At 37.4% G+C, this 21,677-nt stretch overlaps 2 protein-coding genes across 2 annotated transcripts; both read right to left on the bottom strand.

Annotated features, from left to right (window-relative positions):
* Positions 1 to 13,298: 13,298 nt before the first annotated feature.
* Positions 13,299 to 14,768, bottom strand: LOC141661112 (uncharacterized). Its single transcript, XM_074468090.1, has one exon. The coding sequence runs from the start codon at positions 14,766 to 14,768 to the stop codon at positions 13,299 to 13,301; it is 1,470 nt and encodes a 489-aa protein (XP_074324191.1).
* Positions 14,769 to 17,284: 2,516 nt separating this feature from the next.
* Positions 17,285 to 18,824, bottom strand: LOC141659257 (leucine-rich repeat extensin-like protein 6). The gene has a single exon (XM_074466054.1). The coding sequence runs from the start codon at positions 18,792 to 18,794 to the stop codon at positions 17,472 to 17,474; it is 1,323 nt and encodes a 440-aa protein (XP_074322155.1). The 5' UTR covers positions 18,795 to 18,824; the 3' UTR covers positions 17,285 to 17,471.
* Between the last annotated feature and the right edge of the window lie 2,853 nt (positions 18,825 to 21,677).

Below are 21,677 nucleotides of genomic sequence, written 5' to 3'. Positions count from 1 at the left end.
ACCTAAATGACTAAGGAAGAATCTGAAATTCCTAAGTTAAATGAGATAAGACCTAAGAAACAGAAGAAAAAAGCTAACAAGGCAGGACCCAAGGAAACTTGGGTACCAAAATCAACTTGATTTGATTTTGATGTATGCAGGGAAACAGAAGGAATCTTTGGTACTTGGGTAGTGGTTGTTCAAGACACATGACTGGTGATTCTACCCTGCTCACAGAGCTTAAGGAAAGAGCTGGCCCAAGTATTACTTTTGAAGATGACAGCAAGGGTTATATTGTGGGATATGGCTTGATTTCAAAGGACAATGTCATCATTGAGGAGGTTGCCTTAGTGGATGGTCTCAAACACAATCTGTTGAGTATCAGCCAGCTTTGTGACAAAGGCAATTCAGTAACCTTCAACAAAGAAGCTTGTGTTGTGACTAATAATCAAAGCAACAAAGTGGTTCTCACTGGTGTGAGAAGAGGAAATGTGTATCTAGCTGATTTCAACTCATCCAAAGCAGAATCTGTAACTTGCCTTCTCAGCAAAGCAAGTCAGGATGAAAGTTGTCTATGGCACAAGAAGCTATCCCATTTAAACTTCAAGACCATGAATGAGCTGGTAAAGAAAGAACTAGTAAGAGGTATTCCTCTAGTGGAGTTTATAAAGGATGGACTGTGTTATGCCTGCCAAAAAGGGAAGCAGATTAAAGCATCATTCAGGAAGAAACTTGATTCAACAATTGAAGAGCCTTTGCAACTGCTTCACATGGATTTGTTTGGACCACTCAATGTATTGTCAATCTCAAGGAAAAGATTTTTCCTAGTAATTGTAGATGATTTCTCAAAATTCTCTTGGACACATTTTCTAAAGTCTAAAGATGAGGCTAGTGAAATCATCATCAATCACATAAGGCAAGTCAACAATCATCCTGATTTCAAAGTTAGAAGAATCAGGAGTGACAATGGAACTGAGTTCAAGAATTATGTCATGAGAGCATTTTGTGAAGAAAATTGGATTCTGCATGAGTTTTCAGTAGCAAGGACTCCACAACAGAATGGAGTAGTGGAAAGGAAGAACATATCACTTATTGAAGCTGCAAGGACTATGCTTGAAGAATCTAAACTACCAACATATTTCTGGGCTGAAGCTGTAAATACTGCATGCTACACTCAGAACATTTCTCTGATTAATCAAGCAAGATGCATGACTCCCTATCAATTGTTCAAGAACAAGAAGCCAACTCTAAACTTTCTTCATGTCTTTGGCTGCAAATGTTATATCCTGAGTAATCAAACTGATCAAAATGGGAAGTTTGATGCTAAAGCAGATGAAGGAATTTTTGTTGGATATGCTGTTGGTAAAGCATATAGAGTCTACAATCTAAGAACCAATATTGTTGTGGAATCTATACATGTTGTGTTTGATGATAAAAAGATTGAAGGACTGATAGATGGAGATTACCATGAGAGCCTCAAATTCGACAATGTGGAGATGGTTAGTGATGACAGTGATGATGAGAGTGATCAAGAAACAGTGTCTATGGATAATACAGACAAATCTACCACCAATGAAGCACAAAACTCAACATCAGTCGAGCTGCATAATGCTTCATCCATCAGAAGGCAATCTGTGTTATCCGTCGGAAGACAACCTGCCTCATCCATCGGTACTCAAAATTCACCATCTGTCGGGTTATCAAGAGGAGCAGGAAGTCAAGATAGATCACCTATAGAAAGTACCCATTTCTCAAATCAAAGATCCACAAACTCAGGGAGAGTTTCTAGCAATCAAAACTCAATCACACATCAAGACAACCATGAGGTCTCTTCATCTAGAGCTAATCTACCTCAACAAAGGAAATGGACAAAAGATCACCCCTTTGAGCTTATCATTGGTGATGTTTTTTCTAGAGTTCAAATAAGAAGAGCAACTCAGGAAGAATGTCTATACAGCAGCTTTCTATCAAAGGAAGAACCAAAGAAGGTAGAAGAAGCTTTGTTGGATCCTGATTGGATTTTAGCTATGCAGGAGGAGCTAAACCAATTTGAAAGGAATAATGTATGGAAGCTGGTACCCAAGCCTAAAGGAAAAAATCCAATAGACATCAAGTGGGTATTCAGAAACAAGATGGATGAAAATGGCATAGTAATCAGGAATAAAGCTAGATTGGTTGCTAAGGGTTATTGTCAGCAAGAAGGAATAGATTTTGATGAAACTTTTGCTCCTGTTGCAAGACTTGAAGCCATCAGAATCTTCTTAGCCTATGCAGCTCATGCCAATTTTAAGGTCTATCAAATGGATGTCAAAAGTGCCTTTCTAAATGGAGATTTGGAGGAAGAAGTGTATGTTAGTCAACCTCCTGGTTTTGAAGATCCAAATTTTCCAGAATATGTCTATTATCTTCTGAAAGCACTTTATGAACTGAAGCAAGCACCTAGAGCCTGGTATGACACTTTATCAAAGTTCCTTTTGGAAAATCATTTCACAAAAGGTACTGTAAATAAAACTTTATTTTTCAGAAATGTTAATGGCTCTAGTATACTTGTTCAAATCTATGTAGATGATATTATTTTTGGCTCTACAGATGAGAAACTTTGCAAAAAGTTTTCCAAATTGATGCAAAGTAAGTATGAAATGAGTATGATGGGAGAACTAACTTACTTTCTTGGTTTGCAAGTTAAACAAGTTAGTGATGGAATATTCATTAGTCAAACTAAATATATTTTTGATCTTTTAAAGAAGTTTGATCTAATGGATTGCACATCTGCAAAAACTCCCATGGCTACTGCAACTAAGCTTGAATTAAACACTACTGAAAAGTCTGTGGATATTTCAAGTTACATAGGCATGGTTGGCTCACTTCTGTACTTAACAGCTAGTAGGCCAGATATAATATTTGCTACATGTTTATGTGCTAGATTTCAGGCTGATCCTAGAGAATCTCACTTGATAGCTATTAAGAGAATTTTCAGATATCTCAAGAGAACACCAAAACTTGGTATTTGGTACCCTAGATATTCTGGTTTTGATCTAACTGGTTATTCAGATGCAGATTATGCAGGTTGTAGAATTGATAGAAAGAGCACAACAGGAACTTGTAAATTTCTAGGAAACAAGCTTGTGTCCTGATTCAGTAAAAAGCAAAATTCAGTTTCTACTTCTACAGCTGAAGCTGAATATATTGCCGCTGGCAATTGCTGTGCACAAATTTTATGGATGAAAAATCAATTGCTAGACTATGGTTTGCAAGTTGAGAGGATTCCTATTTTCTGTGATAACACAAGTGCAATTGCCATCACTGAAAATCCAGTGCAACATTCAAGGACAAAGCACATAGACATCAAGTACCATTTCATAAGGGAACATGTGATGAATGGTACTGTGGAATTACATTTTGTTCCTAGTGAAAAGCAACTTGCAGATATCTTTACCAAGCCACTGGATGAATCCACCTTTTCAAGGTTGGTAAGTGAGTTAGGTATGCTTAATTACTCTTAAATTTATCTGAGTTATTTTGCAAGTTGTAATGTAGCCAGAAATTTAGTTGATTTTTAAGTCTTGGATGAAATTTTGGATAAGTCAAAATTTGCATCTCGACGGATGACCCTTATCCATCGAGTTTAGTCATCCGTCGATATACTACTTGCTAATAAAAGTCAATTATTTTTCTGGAATACTTTATGTCTCGACGGATATCAGTTTATCCTCATCCGTCGAATTGTCTAAATCTCAGCCATTAATTCCCTGAACATTATCCATCGAGTATACTTACAGTTTATAAGCATTACACGACGGATAATGGGTGGAATTTTTACAGTTTACTTTTAAACGGCTATTTTAGGCAATTTCTATTGGTTAATTTACTTTTCTTTATTATTTTTATCAGTTATTTTTTAGATAGTATAAAAGCTTATTTCATTCCAATTGTTTTCTTTTATCATTCTCAAATTCAACTGCTTTTATTTCATTCTCTCTCAAGCAAATATTCTCTTTCTCTTCAAGCTTTCATTCTCTAACCATGACACATGTAGTAAAGATTATGTCTCAAACTGGGTTCATTTATGAGAAGAACAACTTCACTGCTTTAGTCAATAAAGGTATTCAGCAATCAGAGGACTATCATAAGATGATGGACTTTGTGAAGAATTGCAAGCTAAATTACGCCATGCAGGAGTCACCCATAATCTTCTGTGAAGTTATTGAAGAGATGTGGACCACTGCTATCTACAACTCTGCTGACAAGACCATCACTCTAACCATCAAAGGTAATGAGTTCTGTATTAATAGTGATATGATAAAAGCATATTTCAAAATTCCTGATAATAATGTGACTTCACCACACAATGACACTGATATTATCAATATGCTTAATTCCATGCATTATGCACTTCCTACTACTAAACTAAGTGATATTAGGAGATTGGGTCTTAGGAAGGAGTGGAGTTTCTTGTGTGATGTGGTTACTAAAGTTTTCTCTGGAAAAGTCAGTAGTTTTGATTCAGTGACCTTGTCTTGTGTGATGTGGTTACTAAAGTTTTCTCTGGAAAAGTCATGTTCCCTTACTAAGTGATATTTCCATGCTTAACATGCTATCATGCTAGTTACGGATAAATTTTATAATTTCAGTGACCTTGTCTTGTTTGAGTTAGGTTTTAAACTAGGTGAGTTAGCTAAAAGAGGAAAGAATATGTATTATGCTAGATTTTTCATGTTATTGGCTAACCATCTATGTCAAGAGATTGTGCTTGAGAACCCAAATAACAAACTGGCTTGTTGGGTTCAAGAGAAAAGACTCATTGCAGATTTGAACAGAGCCAACCATCACAGGGATGTGCCAATGTTCTATTTTCCTGTAATGCAGGCACCTCAGGTAAGTGAGGTAAGTTCATCCATCCCTACAACTATTCCAACCTCCACTATTTTTTTGACTTCAGGAGTAGCTATGGTAACTGTGCCAATGACCAAACAGTTGCCTACCAAAGCCTCCAAACCCTCTACAATTTCCAAATCTAAATCAAAGAAAACCCCCTTTGGCATCTCTCAAAAGATGCCAGTTGAAAAATCCACAAAAGCAAAAGAGGGGAGTGTGAAGGAGGGAAAGTCAGGTGAGGGAAGGGGTGAACATCAAAGAAACCCCAAGAATAAGGATGGAGAGTTGAGTGAATCCCAGCCTAGCCACACTGCAGTTTCCCAACAAACTGCAATGCTTAAAAAGGATAAAAGCTCACTTCTAGCTGCATCCTCCCAAAAGGATGCAGTTATTGAACAAAGCTCTCGGCCTAGAGCACAGGCCAAAAGGGTTAGGGACACAAGCTCACCCCAAACTTACACAAGAAAGAAGAAATCTAAAACCTCTGGGGATGCACAGGGCATATACACAGTGCAAACTGGTGCTAAAGACACAGTCCTTGCACTCTCTCAAATTCAGTTTGATGTGGCTACAATAAATGTGGAGTCACAACCAAAATCTCTAATAATAGAAGCATCTGAAACACCATACTCACCAACAAACTCTCTGGAAGTGGATATGATAAACACTTCAATTCCTGATTCCCCTTCTTTAACTCTGTTGGGGAAGCCAAAATCTAGTGCAAGTGAGCATCATCTTTTGGATGATTTGTTGGCTCACTTGCCAATTTTTTCAGATACTATTGTGACATTTGTGCCCCATATATCTTCAATCAACACAGATTCAACAATAGTTTCTCTTCCCACCTCATTCATTTCTACTCTCACGATGGATATTGCTCATCCGTCGAGTAGTGATTGTATCACGACGGATAAGCCTAACAGCAGTTATCCGTCGGATATCATTACCACTCACTCGACGGATATCACTTATCCGTCGAGTATCTCTGCACAACTTCAAACTTCAATTATTTTAAGTGTAGAAGATTTAGTGGTTGTACAGTCACTCTTAGGACTGAGAGAGGAGAGTGTATTGAGTGAGAGGCTGGGTTGCTCCCAGGCAAAAGGAGAGGAAAAGAGTGAAAATCAGCAATCCATTTATTCAGGATTGGCAAAAGTGAGTGAGAGGAGTCCCACCTTAGTAGGTGAAGGTGAGGGTGTGAGGGTGGGGAGCCAGGGTGAGACCCTGATGCAACAAAAGAGAGATTATGAGAGAAAAGCAGGTACAGAAGTAATAAGGGTGGATACAGCCATTGCTCATGAGTCAATGATTGTGGATGATGCTGAAAAGGAAAGACAATTTCAGCAACATTACAAGGCTGTAATTGATAACATTTCCTTGGATGCTGACACTTTTACTCATCATGTGTCAGCCTATCAATTGTTGGCTGCTCAGGGCAATGAGGAGGCAGAAAAGACATTAAATTTGGTGCATACTTCAGAATCTCTAAAAAGGGATAAAGCTGCTGTCAATTTAATGCCTCATACAGCTGATGAGCCATCTGAAGAATTTGGAGTAAATTCTAATGATGATGACTCTATTTCATTTGATGGAAGCATGAACTTAGGGGGAGATGAAGGCCCAAGTTCTACTCCTGATCTACCTGAATGGGCCTTGACTAAGGAATCCACACCTGGACAATTCAATGTATTCTTGGTCAAACAAATCATGTATATCCAAAAGGCCATTCAGAAGAGCTCAAATGCTGGTACCAAGGTTGTTCTTCAAGCTCACCTAGATTCTTTACATCTAATGAAGCTACAGCAAGTCAGACAGAATCTGAGTGTAGATGAAATCAAAAAGGATATAGCTGACTTGAAGACCTACAATTCTGAGAAGCTGGATTCAGTCATGCCATATGGTACCATGCAGGATCTATTACTGAGACTGAGGAGAGAATCAGATTCTGAAAAGAAGCTGGCCAAGCTGGAAGATAGAGTTCAAGTTATTGAGAATTTTGTGGCCATCCTTCTTCAAAATCAACAGTCTCAGACAAGTCTTCTCATGCAACTGGCTAAAGTACAAGGCCTAACTCCTCAACTTGATGATAATAAAAAGGGGGAGAGAGAACCAAGTAAGGGGGAGAAAGGACCAAGTGAGGGGGGGAAACTTCAAGTACAAATCAGCAAAGTAATTATACCTTCAATTACTGTCTCCAAGCCACCAGTTGCAGATGGTATAGATCTAATTAAAGCAGCAGCAGCAAACTTGAAAGTTGCTGAGAAAGGAAAGTTGAGTTTAATCAACTGGGAGAAGATTGATGAGGAGATACAGCTAAAATTTGAACTTGTCAAGGAGCCAGTTAAGTCAGCCATCCATCACTCTCAAGTCAAGCAAATCAGTGTGAATGAGATGAGCATGAATTATCTGGAAAGAGGACAATCTTCCTGCATCAAGTCTACAAAGGTTGAAATAATTCTTAAACCTAGGGCAAACTATCTAAAATCATCTTTGAAGAACCCCTTGGACACTGTGTATGAGACACGCAAGCCTGATGAAAAGAAGCTTCTGTCAAGATCAATTGTTTTCTATAAAGATCCAGCTGATTCAGCTTCAAAAAGAAGAATTGCTAAGATATTCAGAAATGGAAAGAAAACTTGTGTGATAGCTGGACATCCTCAATTTTCTCAAGAAAAGAGAGAAGAAAAGGCAATATTAAAGCAGGAAAAGAAGCAAACTGCTCTAGATGCAAAGAAGGTTAAACAAAAGAAAGAGCAGATTGCTATCTTAGCCAAGCTACAGGCTGTAAGTTCATCTCAACAAATTCCCTCTCAACCTTCTGAAGCCACTGAATCAAGGAAGCAAATTGAAGAACAGAAGAAATCCCCAAGGAAGAAATAATTGGCTAGAAGAACAAAAAGGAAACTGGATATTGTTGACAAGGAATTGGAAGATCAATTTCCTAAGGTACCCACACCAGCTACAACTCAAGCATCAAAGCCCTCTGTGGTATTTGAAGATATAAGGGTGGTGGATCCCTACAGGAATATTCATGGTGAACCTATTGTGCCCAAGGATGAGCCAATAGAGTGGGATAACATACCAATTCCTGACTTCAGTTTACCAATCCTTAGCAAGCCAAAAAGGATAAAGTCAAGGGCAGTCAAGAAAGTGAAGCTGTCACCTCTCAAATCCAAATCAGTAGTTAAAGCTCAACCCAAAGTCAACAGGGGAGACTACTTGTACTTGTGTGACATCAAAGAGTTTTCAGATCTAAATCTTTATCTGGATGAACTAGATGAAGTGAGGGAAATTGATGCATACAGGAACCTACCTGAAAGGTTAGTGTTCAAGTACAAAGGAGGAAGGGAGGTTCAGTGGCCACTTCACAGGATTCTTCAAGAAATCCAAACTGTACTGATTAGAGTTTATTCATCCTTCAAGAAGAACTTTGGGTTCAATGTAACTGCAAGAAGACTAGTATTGAAGAAGATTGAAGAACTAAGGAGTATTAGAGCTAAAGATGCACTCCCAAAGACTCTAATCATCCCATACACAGGGAGAAGAGTGCATCTAAGGCCCTTCTTGCTGATGGAGTTCATGGATGACAAAGGTGTGAGAAGATTCTTCAGGTTAGAAGACCAATTGAGTATCTCTAGCAATGACACTCTCTTGGAAATGCAAGAAAAGCTAGATCTCTCAGAATCTGATGAACTGAAATTCCACAGGCAGCTCCAAAATCAAATTGATGAAAACAACAGGAAGCTTGGAAGAAGATCCAGACCTTCAAGAAACTAGAAAAATCTGCTCAGGCTAGAGGAGCATCTTGAAATAACTATGAGCCAAACTTTGTACATTTTGATTATTTGAAGCACTTTCAGTATTATCTACTTGTCTTTAAAGCTGTATGTTTAGGATGTTTTGTTATCATCAAGTATCTCTTAATTTATGCCTACAATTCTAGTAGACATAAATTAGGGGAGATTGTTGTGCATATGTTGTGTACTTGATGATTTCATAAACAAAACATCTAAGTAGATTTTACTTAGTGAAATAATGTAGCACTCGACGGATAAGAATTATAGTCCCGACGGATAACTTATTATAGTCTCGACGGATGTTGACTTATTATCCATCGAGTGAGTAGCTTATGTAATAATGAGTCTGTAGCACAGTTCTGTATACATCTTTGTATAGATTCTGTAGTAGCCTATAAGTCATGTTGACTTTAACTAGATATGCAGAATAGGTTGATTAATTGTATATAAATGATGTCTTATAATTCTGCATAAGTGAAATGAAGTCAAGTGCCAAAATAGCTACCGACGGATGATTAACAAAGCCATCGATGGATGATCAAATGACTATCAACGGATGTTTAATATAGCAGTCGATGGATGATCAATAAAGCCATCAACGGATGTTCAGAAAGTCGACGGATGATCATATATCCAACGGATGTTCATAAAGTCCAACGGATGATCATATAAAGAATTCAAACAGCAGTTGAACAGTGAAAGCTGAACACAGCCGTCGAGATGTATACAAATCTACTGTGGAAGCCCATTAACTGGGTAATAAAGGATGAAAAGTAGCAAAGCTTAAGACTGATAGTTTTTATATTTATTCAGTCTTTTTGACTTTATAATTTTGGTAATATATAGAACAAGAATGTAGCAAATAGAAACAAGAGAGCTGAGATACAAAAACAGAGAAATCTTTGTAAGCAGAATCTTTAGCATTTCCCTGTATTCTCAGTAGTTCAATTTGTAAGCAGTTGTGAGCATTCTTGCACACAGAGTTCTCTCGATATATAATATATATCTCTGGTGGAATTGTTTAAATCCACCAAAAAGTTTTTAAAGACTCTTGTTTTTAATTACTTATGTTTTGATTCAATTAAGTTTCTATTCCGCATTGTGCTAATCAAAACACTTATATCTATATTCGAGTTGAACATTTTTATTTCGAGAAAAAGGTTCAAGAATTACATTCAACCCCCCTTCTGTAATTCTTGCTATATTGTTAAGGGACTAACAGTAATTCTTGTTGAATTGTTAGGGAATAACATAAAGAGATTCCCAATTTTTCTTGAATAAAATACTTCACATCAATATTCGTCAATGGTTTGATTTCTAGGTAGTGAGGGAGTCACAACGGTCTCACTTAAAACCCACAACCTTACAAGTTCAATGAACTCGCTTTTGACAAAATCGCCCCATATTAGAAGTAAAGAAAATTTGTATTTTATTCCGTATTTCATAAACACGAGAATCTCATAATCGTTTGTTCATTTTAAAATCTTGAATCGTTACAAATTTTATCTTGTTTAGCAAGCATGGCATGGGTGTCGTATCTAATACATACATCCTTTATTTAATTAAGCATGCATCTTTATAAACTACTCTACACATACATTCATCATATGCGTATATATATGTAAAGTGCAATAAATAAACGCGGTTGGTTATGGCTTCATCATATATGATCTTTATCAAGCTAATGACAAAGATCTAGGTCAATCTAAGGTGGAAAATAAATACATGCTAACTATTACATGTCTTCTTTCTTGTATTGTTTTCCTTGGATGGACTCCGTGTGGGATTACCCTTGATCTTCAAATTTTCATGTTTTCATGTACATTACAAGAATGAAATATGAAAACTAATCTAATGAACTTACAAGAAGAACTCGAGTTACATTCGAGATTTAATAATTACAAGATTAAACGATATGCAAGCCGTATTTGAAAATCAAAATCATTAACCTAAGGTCATAAGCCATAACCATCCACCATGCTCAATTAACACAAAATAACATGTTAAAACACATAATCTGATCTTAACATAGCATACCCATCATGATCTAATCATAAAAACCAAATATTAAAAAAAATCAGAAAATTCGAAATTAAATCTAATAACATTAAATCGCAGATTACAGATCAGTCGATGATAGATTTAGCTATCAGTTACATTCAGACGCTCGATTCCATATGAAATAGCGTATTCATTCTCCAAAATCGGATACCAGGCACAGATTTCAGCAAATCCGCTGCATCCGATTCAGAATCGTATCAAATACAATTTTTATAATAAGGACAAATACAAAACATGTATATATCATTATATATACAGATTATATAATCATCATATGATTATACAACTCACATGAATATCATATATTCAATATATATATATACATACGCATATATAAATATAATAACATGTAAAACATACAAAATCGCATACATGATAGTCATGGAATATTGTATACATGTTATCGTCATAAAACCAGTAAACACATAACGAATTAAAAACTTTTCGCAAGTAGCTCTGATGTCACTGTTGGGTTTCGAGCACATAAACGCAACGGAAACAGTAATTAAAAACGTAAAAAATCAGAATTTTCGAAACCCACCGCAGGATCCATGCGAAAAACATATATTTAATTCGTAGATCAGATTGTTTACCTTAAAAAGCTTTACCAATTGGTTGACTAATGTAGATCCAAAACTTGTTCAATTACCACGCATCCCGCTCTCGCGATCTACGCTCTATCGGTATCCACACGAATGCTTGAACTCAAGGATTGAATGTGTAATAGCGTAAACTCATTTCTTCTTGCTCTCTCCATCTTCTCCCTTGTTGGCTAGGGTTTTAGTAAAAGTCTTGCTCCCCCAAAAATCAGCCACACAAGAGATATTATATAGAGAGTAGAAAAATGAATTATAACTCTTAACTAATTAGGAGTTATTATTAATTCGAAATTCCTATTTGTATTATAATTAAGTATCACTTAATTATTTAACAAATAAATTTCATAATTAATATTAGTAAATTTGAATATCATTATTTATCTAATTAATTAAGTCAAACTTAATTAATATTATAAATAATTCAAATTACTTTAATTTAATTTAAATCCAATTTAAATTAAATAATCCTTCAAGTATTCTTTGTGTGTGACCCTATAGGTTAATATTACATTGGCAACGAATTTTAAATCTAATTTAAAATCATAAACAGTGAGCGTCATCTAGTAATACATCATTGTTACCCAAGTAATAATAATTGAATCGGTGATCGATTAAACCTTTCGTGAATAATGTACAATGTAATATAATCCCTTTAACCATACATTAAAGATTAAACTAGAGGCATGTAATGTGTCATCCTCATCAATGTTTAATCCAGGTTTTCTTGATCAATGAGTAGACTATCATATCAAATCAACATTTGAGCGTGGTCACGCATTTCGTGGTCACGCATTTCTTAGTCTAGCTCACACAAGAGGCCAATAATATCACTCCTATAATAGGAGGGTTAAATCCCATCTAGATCATTCATATTTCTCATACGATTTATAATATACCCAATGTCCACTTTTATCATTACCCGGTCAAGAATAACTTTTAATGGAATCAATGTATATTAATTCTCGTATAGAAATATAATAATTTTAGGTCTAAGGACCATTACATCATTATCACTGTGACAATTACTTATGACACAACATACATGTAGAATCTCACATCGGGTCTGTCCAGCACCATGTACATATACATCTGCCTGTGTCTTTGACTTTAGTATCACTATACCTATGATCAATGAGATGTGATCATCAGTCAACAAACACACTAGTCTTAATGCATTATTATTGTCCCCTTCTTAATAATACTCGACTAGGGACCTTTAGAAATATTGATACTATTCTTATAATCTCATTTCTAAGTCACGTACTTAGAGATATAGAATTGCATATCATATTCCAAGGACATTTATTAATCTAACATTTATATCGCAATAACTTAAGAATTAATAAATTATAAAGAGAATAATCGATAGGACATAAACATTAATAATCATAATGTCTTAAACTAAAACATCATAGTGTTGTCTCTAGGGCACAAACACTAACAGCAAGGAGGAGGGAATATGCCATTTTTCAATAGTGGGATAACTGGTTTCTGCATCTCGTAAAACATGACTAACATAGTACACAGGGAATTGTCCGCCTTCTTCTTCGCGAACCAAACATGAACTTACGGCTGACGGGACTACGGCCAGATACAAATACGGGGGCTCTCCTGAGATGGGTTGGGAGAGAACTGGTGGAGATGATAAGTAACTCTTTAAAGAGTTGAAGGCTTCTTGGCATGAAGGCGTCCATTGCACTTCTCTAGATTTGTTCACTCCTTTTAGGGCATCCAAGAAAGGGATGCTTCTTTCAGCCAACTTGGAAACAAATCTTCGGAGAGAGGTCAAACACCCATTCAACGACTGAACCTGCTTGGGAGTCATTGGGAGGGTGCATTTTTAGTATGGCCCTAACCTTTTCTGGGTTAACTTCTATCCCACGTCCACTAATCATATGGCCTAGGAACTTCCCGTTAGCTACTCTAAAGGTGCATTTGGAGGGATTCAATCAAAGGCCATGATTCCGAATGGTTAAGAAAGTTTCTCTCAAATCATGTAGATGCCAAATTTGGACTTGACAGTCATGTCATCTACATATACTTCCAAATTTCTTCCAATTTGGTTGGAGAATATCTTGTTCATGGTTCGCTGATATGTAGCCCCGGCATTCATTAATCCTATAGGAAGAACTCGGTAAGCATATATTGCTCGATGGGTAATAAATGTTGTCTTAGCCTGGTCTTCGGGAGCTAGCTTGATTTGATTATACTTTGAGAAGGCATCTAAGAAGCTGAAGAGAACATTTCCGGCAGTGGCATCCACTAACTGGTCGATAGTTGGAAGGGGATAATAATCTTTGGGAGTAGCTTTGTTTAGGTCTGTGAAGTCAATGTAAACTCGCCATTTACTACTGGTCTTTTTGACCAACACAACATTCGATATCCACTCGGGAAATTTTATCTCATAAATGAATTTTGTTTTCAGTAATTTGTTGATCTCTTCATCTATGGCTTGTTGTCTTTCAGGTGCAGAATTTCTCCTTTTCTGCTTGACCACAGTTTTATTGGGATCAACATGGAGTCTATGAACAGCAATGGACTCATCAAGGCCCGGCATATCTTTGGGCCTCCAGGCAAAGATGTCTAGGGATTCCCGCAGGAGTTGAATAAGCTCTTGCTTCAGGGCGGGCTGTAGGCTCGATCCGATGAAAATGCATCGAGTGGGATCCCCTTCTACTAGCTCAATATTTTCCACAGGTTCCCCTGGCTCAACCTTAGGTGTGCGATGGAGTTTGGCTTTTGTCAGAGAAGTTTCAGAATAGGAAAATGAACTCTTAATCAAGAATACCTGCGAACTTTCATTTTGGGAAGTTCTAGGGGTCTTGGGGGAGCTTCCTTCTTTCTGTTCCCCGTAGGGTTTTCTCCTTTTAGGCTGAGTTTGAGCCAAGCTTAAGGTAGTGGAATAGCAATACTGAGAGGCTACATGATCAGTAATCAACTCACCGGGTCCTATGGGGGTAGGGAATTTAACTTTCATGTGAGGGGAAGATATAATGGCTTCTAAGAAGAACAAAGTAGGTTGCCCGATGATGGCATTGTAAGGAGACGCCATATCAATGACATAATATTTAACCATGGCGGTTACCTCTTGTGAAGAAGTGTCGAACGTGGTGGGGATGTCAATGGCTCCCTGAACAGGTACGGCATGATTCCCAAAGCCGTAGACAGACCCCTGTATCTCTTCAAGCTTCATATCTTCTAGGGGAGTATTCAAGATCATTCTTCTGAGGGCGTGTTTAAAAATTATATCCACAGAGGAGCCATTATCAATTAATACCTTCTTGACGTCTTGGTTAGCCATATCAAGAGTAACTATAAGTGGGCCATTCCGACACATATTTCCCCTGGGGTAGTCAGCATCTGAAAAGGAAATGGAGGTGCCCGTGAGGCGAAAGGCTTGAAGTGGCGGATCTATTTGCATGATTTTGCTGGACGTCGCGTTCCCTCCCACAATCATATCAACCACATGTGGTGGGGGTGTGGCTCTTGCGGCACCTTCTAATTGTGGAGGGTTCTGTCGATCCCGAGGGGGAAGGTAATCATTCAAGAATCCCCTCTTTACTAGCCTTTTCAAGAAGTATTTTAATGAGGTGCATTCATCCGTTTTATGCCCGATCCCTGCATGGTAATCACGGAAGCAGGTTCGATCTCTCTTTTATGTGGGCGTTCTCATAGGATTAGGCAGTTGGAAAAAATCCTTGGTTCTTATTTGTTGAAGTATATAATATGGAGTTTGGGTTAAAGGGGTAAAGTTGGGTTCTTCTCGGATTTGTCTTGGGACAGCCCTTTGATCCACTGGAAAATTTCTTTGGCCTCTCCCCCTAAAGTCCTCCATCCCGTCTACTTGCATGGCTCTTCGACTGGATGAGGCAGGTTCTCCCCGAGCCGAAGGATAGTACGCGCGAATCCTTTCATCTGTGGCAATATAAGCCGAAGCTATGGTGTAGGCTTCGAAAAGGTCTGCAGGCTCTCTCGATTGCATAGCTCTTTACAGCAATCTCTGCATTCCTAGTAGTTCATGTTGCGGATGAAGGAGTCTACAGCACTTGTCTGTTTCAATTCTCTGACTTTGGAGGCCGCATTCTTGAATTTCTCAATGTAATCTCGTAGGGTTTCGCCCTATTCTTGCTTTATATTTTCTAGGGATATTGTATGGACAGCATGAGGGGTATTAACACGGAATTTCGATAAGAATAATACCTTGAACTCTTCCCAAGAGTTAATAGACCTGGGAGCTAAGCTTGAGAACCAGGTTCTGGTATAGGCTTTGAAAGTTGAGGTGAACAGTCGACAATTGGTGATGTCGTTATATCTATGACATACCATCAGACTTTCATAATAACTTAAATGATCATTCGGGTCAGAAGTACCGTTGAATGATTCTAAACTGGTGATTTATACTCCGAGATTGACAGGAGTAGCTTCCAATGCTTCAGTGAATGGCGACCCTCCTGTAACTGTGTCGGCAGCAGCTGCGGGGTATAGACCTTCTAACCTGGCTAGGCGAGTTATCATATCTTCCTGTCTTTCTATGGGGGTAGCCGTTCGATGGGCCCTCCTTGGATGATACGGGGACCTCCTGACTCTTCGAGCTGGGGTTGGAAGTCTGTCCCGGGATCCTCCTTCATCATGTGAAGTACTGTTTCCTGATGATTCTGAGGAAGGAGTCCTTCGAGCCCTACGGGGAGGGCGTTCCCTAGATCGAAGGGTGTTGTAGCTTGGATAGGAGCCTTGGGAATATTCATCTTGCAAACTTGGTTGAGGATATTCAGGTGAGGGAGACCTAGAACGTCTTCCCAGATAAGAAATAAGAACAGCTTCCGGGTAATATTAAGGGTGATGGGCTTCTTGTTGATTTGCAGCCACTGCGCTGTCAAATGAGCCATCTGATGTTGCATATAATTATGTTGAGCCCTTAAATTGGATAACATGCTATGTGTGGGAGAATTATTGGGCGTTTCAGAAGAACTATCGTAGGTATGGGATTCATTATCTGATTCGTTACTCATCTTTTTATAGGGGGTTATTAGACAAAGAAAGAGGGGGTGTCGTTGTGGTATGGTGATTAGTATTCTTTGTTGGATCCCCGGTGGCGGCGCCAATTTGATGGTGTGTTTATGTTTTCAGGGTGTGGTCCGTAGGGAGTGTGCGTTAGTTTTCTTTTTAGTTGTCTTGTTGTGTCTTTTTCCCTTGGTTTTCCTTTTTATCCCCTGTGACTAGCCAGCTGTCCTCTAGTCTAGTAGGGGAGTGACTGTTATAGGCTATTTCGACACGTGGAAGGTAAAGATAATGAGGGGATATGAAATGGTACTTTGGTGAGTGACAATGTAAAGTTTAGAGGATAAGGTTGAGTTGTGGGGCCAACGGCTTATGGATATTGAGCTTTCGGTGATAACTTCTTATCCTTCGGGGATTGTAAATACTCTGACTTACGGACTCCGAAGGTGTACTATGCCTACGGGGGACGCAGTCTTTTTATTATTAACAGGTTTTTTGGAACCATTGTGCAAATGGAGTGGGGGAGGCCACGTTTCTATTTTAGGGTCCTTACAACTACGGTTGTAGGTAGATTATAAAACTGATACATCAGAGTACAAATATTTTTTCACTGAAGCAAAACCCGTTTTGTTAGAAGATTATCAAATTACGGTTAATCATTGATCAATTATACTTAATTTGTTTCTAATAGGTTGATGTATATATTAATATACTTTTTTATTTTGTGTCGTACAAACGTTTTTTTGACTTTTCAAAGTCGAGTTTGATCAAACATTAACAATTCTAACACCTGCTCGAGAATATTAAAAAGGAGAATTCACGGAGAGCTATTTTCAACCAGTGAAAAGATCATATCTCATCACAATTCACAAGGAAATGTTCGGGGAGGAGGTTTATTAGTTTCAAAGCCCCAAATGGCTAAGCTTATTGTCTTTTAAAAACAGTTGCATAAACTATGCAGAGCACACATTAAAATAATATCGGCCCATCAGCATTCATTATTATTTCATGTGTAATCAAATAAAAAATCGTAACCAAAACATTTTGACAAGTAATTAACGACAAACTGTTATCAACAGTATACACATGATTGTTAACAAAATATGCATGCTAAGGTGCACAAAACCAGCTTTTATTATATGTCCTATATATATAAAAATTCTCAACGTGGAGATGGCGGATGTGCATGTGGTGGTGGTGAGGAATGTGGCGGTGGTAGTGAATGTGGTGGTGGTGGTGAATGTGATGGTGGTGGTGGTGGGGGAGGTGGTGGAGGTGGTGGAGGTGGTGGAGGTGGTGGAGGGGGCGGAGGGGGAGGTGGTGGTGGTGGTGGTGGTTTTCTTGCGGAACAACCCGAAACACCACAATCCACAGGATGGGAATAAAAAGCTTTGCACTCATAAGCTGACCTTTGCAAAGGTCTCTCAAGCAAACAATTCATCCTATCATCTTTATCAGCCAACTTCAAGCACGCCTTAGGTTCACCACAGAAGTAATTATACGAATAAGTAAAATTCTCCAATCTTGGTAATGAGCAAATACTCGCGGGAATTTCACCGGAAAAGTTGTTATGAGCAACATTAAGTTGCTCCAAGCTCTTCATTTCTCCCATTGACTCCGGCAAACTTCCACTAAGCATGTTATTACTCACATCAAACACTGTTAAACGCTTCAATGACCCGATTTCCGGTGGTAAACAACCAACTAAATTTGCGTTTGAGATGATCAACTCGTTTAGGGTTTTCTTCATTTTGGCTATACTCTCCGGAAAACAACCATTGATCTTATTATTTGCCAAAACCATCACGGATACCGGAGAGTTACCAAAGTTTTTAGGGAGGGAGAATTGGAAGTTGTTATTATTTATGAACAATGCGTCGAGCTTAAGATCGTAGAGGCCTGAAGGAACCTTGCCATTGAAGTTATTGTATCGAATATCGAGAAATTTGAGTGAAGGAAGTGAAAGAACTACATTAGGGAAACTCCCCGAAAAGAGGTTGTTACTAATATCTAGCTCATAAAGAAGAACTAGAGATTTATAACTTTCGGGTAAGTTTCCGTGAAACTTGTTGGAGTTGATGTGAAAGAGAGCAAGATCAGTGAGAAGACAAAGAGTCTCGGGTAAGACACCCGAGATGTCTCCATGATTTAGGTCTATTCCTGCAACAGTTTGGATTTTAGGGTTGTCTAGGGCAGGTGCACAGTAAACTCCAGTGTAGTTGCAAACATGTGGTCCATACCAATCTGAAGTGAAGTTTTTAGGGTCTGATGTGATTGCATGTTTTAAGGCTTGGAGTGCTATGTAAGCTTTTTCGAGTCTAGGGTTCGGATAAATAGGCGACACTTTAGGTGGTGTTGAAGAGGGTGAAGATACAATAGGCGACAGTCCTATAGGTGGCAACTCTATGGATAATTGGTGGGAAGGAGTAAAAATGAAGAAAGTTGAAAGAGAGACAAACACACAAAGAAATGTGTTTATCTTCATTTTGATGGTATTAGAAGACTCTTAATGATGTGGTATTATATACATGTGTGCTTAATATACCATAGGAAGATGTGGTTAGTTATTATTTAGGAGTATTTGATTTATCTCTATAAATTATAAGCCAGTGGTTATTGATTATTATTAAATTGATCACTATTCACTACTAACCTCCCTGTTATATCAGAAAAAACTTACTTTAGTCACTTGTAATTAGTATAAAAACGACGACTTCAAGTATAATTTTAATCGCCGTCTTGGTTCTTATATATAAAAAACTATGCTTGAAATAGATATCTTGTCGGTTCTTATTCAATATCTATAAAAGAACTACACTTAAAATAGATATGACTTTCTTCAGTAAATCGCTTTTTTGTTCTTTCGAATGAGATTATTTAGATGGAAAAGACTACTGTTTCGAACTTATCTATTAGCAGTTTACGTTTGAAGTTGTGTTATATAAAATATACATACTTGTTAGAGGTGAAGACAATTGTTAATTAGTAGTATGATCATGATGTACGTACAAGTATGTAACTTTCAAGCTTATCCTACCATGAACATTATTTTTTATTTTTTTGTGCATTGCAACCGTAGACTGGTAGAGATAGTTTAGGTTGAGTGAAGGCGATGAAACATACATATGTTTTTTAATAGGGTCATGTTCCCTGATAAATAATGGTTCTAATAATTTGTTGGTGAAAAATTTCCGCGAATAGGTTTAACATTTGAAATCGATGTGAATGTATGGTGGCTTTTTATTATATCCGCACTTAAAATTTTCGCGAATAGGTTAATATTTGAAATCGATGTGAAAAATTACTCAAATTACATGCAAAGACATCGCTTGATTTTTTAAAAAATATCGCTTTTTAGCCGATGTCTATAAACAGATTTCTAAAAGTGTGTCACTATATCCGTACTTAATTTTTTTTATTCTAGAATTTTTTCTATTCGCAAAAAAATTTCGTGAACGGATAATTTGACTAGAAGATGTGAACTAGTGTCTTTTATATATCGTATATCAACCAAATACACGGTTTACAAGAGGTTAAATCTTATATTCAAAGAAATGAGCAGAGTCTGCTTACTACTAATTAGAAAAGTAAAAGGTTGGGTGAGAAAGTTAATATAAAGAAATGAACACTAGCTATGGTAGGAAAATCTCCAAAATTGAGTTTGTGAAATGGTCACACAAATGATTTAAGCTCAGGAAACGGTCAAAAAAATAATATACATGTGTGCCTCATGGCTGGAAGAAGAGGTGAATCAGTGGTTGAAGAATGTTTAGGTTTGAGGTGTGAATCTGAATCAACTACAATGGGCTTAGCTAGTTGGATTAAGACTTCTGGCCAACTGTATATTTAAGTACATGTCAACTACAATGGGCGTGAAACGCTTACATTATTAATATGCAATGCAATTCATTCAGATATGGCGTACAAGGCCTAACATAATTACCATATTTTGTTCAGTTGGGTGTCACTTAATTATCCATACCTCCGTGACATTAACTCACTAAGCACCTACTAAACTATGCATGATTGTTTAAACGAGTATGTGATTCACATTACAACTGAGAAGAAAGAGAACAGCACAAATACACAATAGTGTACCTTTTATATAAAGGTTAGTAAACATTAGCCACAGTAGTCACATACCACATATTAGGCTATTTTGATCAGTACTTCTCGGAATTTCTGGTATCGTGGATAGGGACGGATTTCCAGAGTACGATGAGACACATGCCTCCTAAAAGATTTAGTCAAATTTTCACTAATAGAAGCACCACCACAAAATCTGAAAACATATTTATAAGAACGCGGGAAAGAGCCCCCTGAAAGCATATGCTTGGTTATAGACTTACAGTGAAAGCACGAAACTTTAAACTGGTCATGGATAGGGAAAGATCAACAATCACACACACACAAACTCACTCATGATATCTATAGCTGGAGAAAAAGATACATGGACGTGAAGAGAATAACAAAAACCCTAAAAATATCCAGGAAACACACAAACTATAAAAGTTCTGGAATGTTGGAATTTCACAAGTCAACTACCTAACACTTGAGAACTAATCATAGTTGACACCAACATATTCTTTACTCAATATATTCCTTGAGCTATTTTCCTAACAGGTCTTCATATTGGGAGAGGGACAAGAGAAATGTATACATAAATATTATACAGTTGTAATATGGAAAATGTAGAGATACTAATCGTAAGCAAGTATCTTAATGTTAAATATAATAGGCTTCTTGTTCTATTGTCAATTTTCCACCTAAAGTTGTTGGAAGTAAGAAATGTTCCTGGGAGCAATATTTTGAACTCAAATAAAAAAATCACACACAACTGCATAGTGGTAGCATAATATATTGGCTTTGGCAGTTCAAGAATATATCAGGGGAAGAGGACTGGCAAGTAGGTTTTGTTCTCAGCTAAGAAATTGAAAAATATCCTTTTGATATAATCAGACCATTCAGCACAAGTTACAAATTCCAAGTATTTTTAATTTATTATATATTTTATTGATCAACTGGGCTGTAAACAACTGAGGTCTGCAGTTAGGAAATTACACCAACTAAGCTATGTGATTAGACCTAACTTGTAAAAAAACTTCTGCTTAACACCTAACTTAAAGGAAAACATTTTGACAGTATTTTAAAATTTGTTCTTTATTAATCAAGACGTCGAGGCTACCTCGGTAAAGGAGCGTGTGCATGAGTATTTAAAATTCTGTAACTTACCTTTACCAAAAAACAATCTTAATGAATCATAGTCGTAATATTTCTAGTCCTCTAGTTTAGACATTTTTAATGCCAGATCAAAAACATACACTCAACACAAACTGAAGGATGAAATATTAATAATGGCACAGGGGCA

This window comes from Apium graveolens, chromosome 5, assembly GCF_009905375.1.
Source record: "Apium graveolens cultivar Ventura chromosome 5, ASM990537v1, whole genome shotgun sequence".
NCBI lineage: Eukaryota > Viridiplantae > Streptophyta > Magnoliopsida > Apiales > Apiaceae > Apium > Apium graveolens.
Note: the sequence above shows the minus strand (reverse complement) of the source record. Positions and strands in the feature narration are given on the sequence as shown.

What these genes read in the sequence shown, in the direction of transcription:
- LOC141661112 (XM_074468090.1), bottom strand. Translation starts at nt 14,768, where the DNA reads ATGATTGTGGGAGGGAACGCGACGTCCAGCAAAATCATGCAAATAGAT.
- LOC141659257 (XM_074466054.1), bottom strand. Translation starts at nt 18,794, where the DNA reads ATGAAGATAAACACATTTCTTTGTGTGTTTGTCTCTCTTTCAACTTTC.